General features: G+C 33.0%; 1 protein-coding gene across 2 annotated transcripts; it reads left to right on the forward strand.

Annotated features, from left to right (window-relative positions):
- The first annotated feature begins 1,358 nt into the window (after positions 1-1,358).
- On the forward strand, positions 1,359-5,062 carry LOC107914981 (uncharacterized). 2 transcript variants are annotated; one of them, XR_001689123.2, is made up of 4 exons: positions 1,359-1,781; positions 1,908-1,991; positions 2,823-3,164; positions 4,420-5,062. XR_001689123.2 is itself a non-coding variant. In XM_016844064.2 (4 exons), exons 3-4 carry the CDS (start codon positions 2,837-2,839, stop codon positions 4,671-4,673), a joined length of 534 nt encoding a protein of 177 aa, XP_016699553.1. In that variant the 5' UTR covers positions 1,383-1,781; positions 1,908-1,991; positions 2,823-2,836; the 3' UTR covers positions 4,674-4,861. The 2 variants fall into 2 exon arrangements, 1 of the variants encoding a protein (XP_016699553.1); XM_016844064.2 differs by having other exon boundaries at positions 1,383-1,781; positions 4,468-4,861.
- Positions 5,063-5,772: the final 710 nt, after the last annotated feature.

Here is a 5,772-nt window from a genome sequence, read left to right on the forward strand (position 1 = left end):
TGCACGTCAAATTACCCAAAATTTGAGCTAGTGGTTGGCCATGCTATGGGTGGAAACATGTTGGGAACATGTTGGCCTAGTGAGGTATGTAGGAAAAAAATAAAATAAGGAGTATGGGTAATAAAGAAAGGAAAAACAAAAAAATGAGTGGTTGTTTCCCCCCATTGCCGTGAGCTAAAGAAAGGAAAAGAAAAACTTGTTCATCCTTTTTCATCCTCTTTTGACCGAAAATTCTAAGGGAGGAGGAAGGAGTTCTTGCTTCATGTTTGGTTTGGAAGAGAATTAGGAGGAAGTTTGGCCATGCATGTAACTAGATTGAGGTATGTTTGATATTATTCTTTGAGATTCATGTATATTTTAAGTGGTAAGTTTGAAATCTACCTAGCCATGGTTCAAACTTTGTTAAATGATGGAGATGATATTCGGCCATGCATGTTACATTCTTGGTTGGTATTTTGATGTTTGATGTTGTGGTGATGAGGCATGAAGATGAGTTAAGATTCGGCCTAGGTGGAGTTTGTGTTAATGCCATTGCATGCTAAATATGAAGCTTGTTAATGATGCATGTGATGGTGGATTGATGATTCTTGAATCTCTTTCTTTTTAGCATTTTTGAGTGAGCACATATGTGCATTGGTTGCTAGATGGGAAAGAATCGGCTAGCAAGTTGTGTGCTAAGGCCGAATATAATTTTTGTAGGTTAATGAGTAATGCATGTGCTAAATTGATGGAAAGGGAGAGGATGCTTTACTAGTGTATAAATGATATAAAGATTTTAGAAATTATTTTTGGTTAGGTGTATGTATGATTAGGTATATTCGGCCATATGAGTAAATATATAGATGATGTTAAATTTGATTATGTATAATGGGCCATATAGGGTACACATTGTGATATTAACTTTGATTCTCCATAATTGATCAAGTGGGTGATTAGTAAGGGTGATTGCCGAATATACTAACATACATATGCATGTGTAATTGGATTGTAAATATTTAGCAAGGCGGTTAAACTAGTTGATTTATTGATTAAGCTCAAGGAGTTAAAGGAGGAGAATCGAGCAAAGGCAAAGAAAAGATCATCGAGTAGCCGAGTTGGAACCATCTTACCCAACACAAGTAAGTCATTAAGCATATCTTTGGTATTGATTTAAAGGATCGTAATACCTATACCAGTGTGTTTAATGAGATGAAATGTATACAAATGTATATGTAAGTAGAGATGAAATTTGTCGAATGTAAAAAGGAAGTGAAGCCTATTGAGTGGCTGGTTTTCGACACTAAGTGTGCGGGCAATAAGTGTTCACGGTCCTGAGATTGGCACTAAGTGTGCGGGTTTAAATTGTACAGCACTAACACCATGTTTGGTTGGGTGTAATGGATTAGCCATTACACCCCTATTCCGTGGGCCCACTTAATCCCTTGTTTGGTTCAATGTATTGCCCTAATACGGGCCTATTACATTACGGAGGTATTCCTTATTTTCTCTGCTTCAACGCTGATTTCTAATACCTTCCAAAAGTAAGGATTAGCTAATCAGAGTCTGTTTTACCCTCCCCAGCCGTCTTCTCATTTATTTCTCATTTCTCATTTCTTTCTCACGTCTGAAACATCTTCTTCTTTTTTTCATTTTTCTTTCCATTTCCTTCCAACCTTCTCCCTCCTTTTCATGCTTCTATCCTGACCAACCCTTTAACAAACCCTAACAACCCTCAACAAGGCCTTCAATTACGAATCGTATGAGGTAACAGAGTAACAGAGAGTAGCAGCAATGGTTCCCAAGTACGCTTCTCCCTTCTTCTATTCCTTTGATTTCAATTAAATTTCTTTATATATACCATGAATTTAATGATCTGTTCTTGAAATATTGTTTCTTTATTTTTGTTTTTTTGTTTTCTTCAAATGCAGTGAGTAGGGAAGTCTCTTGAAATTGTCTACCAATTATCTCCAAATGCAGTGACTTCAAATGCAGTGAATCCCAATTCAATCAAGGTAAACATTGTCTGCCCTAACATTCTTTCAACATGTTTTCCCTTTTATGTTTTTTTATGACGAAAGATTCAACATTTGTAGAAATTGAATCTCTTCTCCCTAACCTTGTCTGCCCTAACCTTCGAATCTGTATTTGATGATATGAGGTTTAATATTTGTATTTGTAAATCTCTTCTCCCTTCTAATTACATTTTCTTATGAAAAAAAACCACCTTGATGCCCATTCGTTGATGTTACTTAAAAAAAGAGTTGTTGCAGGGGAGACCAAAGTTCATTTTCTTATTACATTTGTACATATGCTAATGCTCATTTTCTACATCCTTGTCTCGTTGAAGCAGTCCCCTAATACTGGGGTTTGATTGAAAATTAGCATATGTGGAAATCAAGTATCAAGTATCAAGTTTCGAATTTCAAGTCGAATTTAAACTCAAACTTATCAACATTGGAGCTTGGCTCAACTCAATTACACCCCTAATTTCTACTGCAGTAGTTAGTCGACTATAGATATGATATTTTAATCTAAATTATCTTTTTATATTAGTCCACAAGCAAGTCCTGTCCCTCTCTTGAGCATTGTTTCTTGAATTTATCATTCATTTTGAATTTCCTATATAAATATCCACTACAAGGTAACTTTTAGAATGCCATATTTGTCTACCTCTTGTACTCTCTTGCACTTGAGTGTGGTTAGATACATATATACCCTAAACCCAATTAAACTAGCTTTCCTTTATAAGCTAATTTTTTATGAAATGATCTTTTTCAAAGTTCAACTTCGTTGAGCAAGCTAAGATGGCAAATAATTGGATTTATCCAACCTTTTTGATGCAGGTGAATGTAGGAGAATGTCATTACCAGCAATGTTAGTAGGGGAAACAGTGGGTGAAATGCTTCAAGCAAATCAATTTGCAAGACAGATCCTAGCTGTTGTTGATAACAAAACCAAGAATACTTCTGCGGATCCTAAAACTCCATTGACTGAACACAGGAAGAAAAGATGTCAATTTTTAAAGTTGGCTGGGAAGCATGAGGAGACCGATGATGAATTGATGGATGAATTGGAGGTGCAACCACGAGACGATGTGGATGATGAAGAGTTCGAGTCAAATTTTACTAATTTGTACTCAACTGGTGATGAAGAGGACATGCTTCGCTGGGACAAACTCCTCCCAGGTTTTTATTGATTTTAATATCATATATGTTCTTTTCTATGTGAGGCTTTCTGGTTCTATTATACTGGATTGCTTTACTTTCTATCATGGACCTGTAAATCTCTGCCAATTCTAGCTTATCATTTGCAATACTGATGGATGTTTAGATTATCAATCTATTTTCTTGTGAAATGATCGAATGCAATATTTTCAGGGTGTCTTTGTGTAGTGAAATGAGTGGTAGACTTGGTAAACTTGCATGTGTTACAAAATTGAATCTAGAGATCCGTTTCCCAGTCTTGACTTGAGCAACTTACTGCCAATCTTCCTCCAAAGTAGTTTCCTAATCAAATTGGCTTTATGTTTAATAATGAGAGTTTGCTATTGGTTTTTCTTGTTAGAGATCTGTGTGTTTGTTATAGTTGGTTATAGGTAAAATGTAGGGACGAATTGAAAGAGAGTAGAATGAGTGTGCTTGAGGTTATTATTGTTGGATTGAGAGAAAACTAATAGTTGACAAGGTCTATGAATCTTATGGTGCAAAGGCAATGTGTTTGGCTTCAGCATATATGGAGTATATAACTGGGCTTCATTTTGACTGTCCTTATGGTAATTGATATTTGCTTTGATTGCAGGATGATTCTTTGCAAAGACTAAGCATGGAGTGGCAGCTTTCGCTGGTGTGAATTGAAGGCTTATGAGGGGATTCTTGCACCATATGATAAGACAAGAGAATGGTTATTCCTGATGCTTTCAAGTTTTGCAGTAGTTGGTTTCTTTTGTGGAATTTAGAATTTCGTTTTCTTACTTGCTTCTGTGGATAGTTAGTCATGCTCAATGTTTTTAAAATTGGTGGAGAAAATAACATTAGCCTGGAGTAAATATGAAATATAACATTGAACGCTTTTATGTAGGTTATTTTCAAGTTTTGTTTTTGGCTGTTCATAATTCTGAATTCTCTTCACGAACATTGGTGTTGCCTTGGATATTATATAAGTTTCTGTTTCTGATTGTTGGTATGCTCGACTATGAAATGGTTCCTATTAGCACAAAGGAGTGCATAATGAATTAGACTTCCTTCCTGTCATTTAAACTAAATATTCTTTATTGCTTACTAACTGAGCATGTTGTTTTCTAATTATGCCGTTTTCAAGGTATTCATTTTCATTTTCTTTTATTCCTGGAAAACCCCTTTTCTCTCCTTTGCTTCTTCTTATCAAGATTCGGCAATATATATCAGTTTGAGGGCTCATAAGGTTTCTGCAATTAAGCTGTAGGTTAAAGGGTTGGACTGGTACTTGGCTAATGGCAAATACAAAATGCAGGACCAAGATCGCGAGCTACCCATTGGAAGCAAACAGTCCTATATCTAGAGGATGTGTTAACCATCTGTGAAGGGGAGACAATAATTGGGAGCATGACTGTTGCACCAAACAAGAAGAATCCCCGAGACGTTGATATAATGGTTAAATATTCATTGAGCGGACGACGTTGTGTGGTTTCGAGAGTTCAATTCTATAAGATGCGCTGATTTTGTTGCAGAGTATTTCATCACCACTACTAGCTGTAGGATACCTTGTTTGCATGTTCCTCAAATGTTTCACCAACATTTTTTTAATTCCTTTTCTACTTTCTTTTTTCTCGAAAGGTTTTCCCTGAGAAAGAAAAACACATAAGATGCATGTACTTCATTAACTCAATCCAACTGTTTTCTTCTCATGTATGCTTCATATTGAGTCTTGTGTTTTGTGCTGATGTGAGGGAGCATATATACAAATGACATTGGATGTATGACATAGGACTAAATAGATTTTGAGCTTTGACAAGCTGCTTATAAGCATTGTTTCTTATAGAAGAAACACATTATTGGAGAAAGCTTTTGAATCTCCCAACTATTGGATTTGGGTTTCTTTTTGACAATTTGTTTATTGTGCTTTTGTTTAGATGATGAGAAAGGAAAGTCAAGAATTATATTTACTCGTTAAGTTAAATGAAGATATTTGTAATTTAAAAAAATAAAAATTCAATATAAATTTAAAATAAGAGTTTAACTAAAAAATAAGAGTTAGTGGCAAAAATTAATAAAATTTAAATTTTAGTGGTAAAATTCAATAACATAAAAATTAAGTTACAAATTTACTCATTTTTTAAAAAAAAACGGCAAATATAAATAAAAATAAAGTACAGTGACAAATTTCAATATTTATCTATAGTATGATGATAAATTATATATTTTTATTAACTTATATTTAATAATAATTATTTTAAATTATATTTTATAGTATTATATATTATGATTTTAGAAAATTCATATAAGAATATTTAATATTAAGAATTTTATTAAATCATATATTTTAATTAAAATATATTTAATATTAATTATTTCAAATTATATTTTATAGTATCATATATTATGATTTGAGTAAATTCATATAAGAATATTGATTATTAAGAATTTTATTATAAATTATATATTTTAATTAAAATATATTTAATAATAATTATGTTAAAATATGATTAAATTATTTATTACTGATAATAATAATCTTATTAAAATTTAAATAACAATAACAATAATCATTTACCAAAACAATTTTATGCTAAGGGTATTCTAGTCATTTTAGTTTTTT

The sequence above is a fragment of the Gossypium hirsutum genome, chromosome D10 (assembly GCF_007990345.1).
Source record: "Gossypium hirsutum isolate 1008001.06 chromosome D10, Gossypium_hirsutum_v2.1, whole genome shotgun sequence".
NCBI lineage: Eukaryota > Viridiplantae > Streptophyta > Magnoliopsida > Malvales > Malvaceae > Gossypium > Gossypium hirsutum.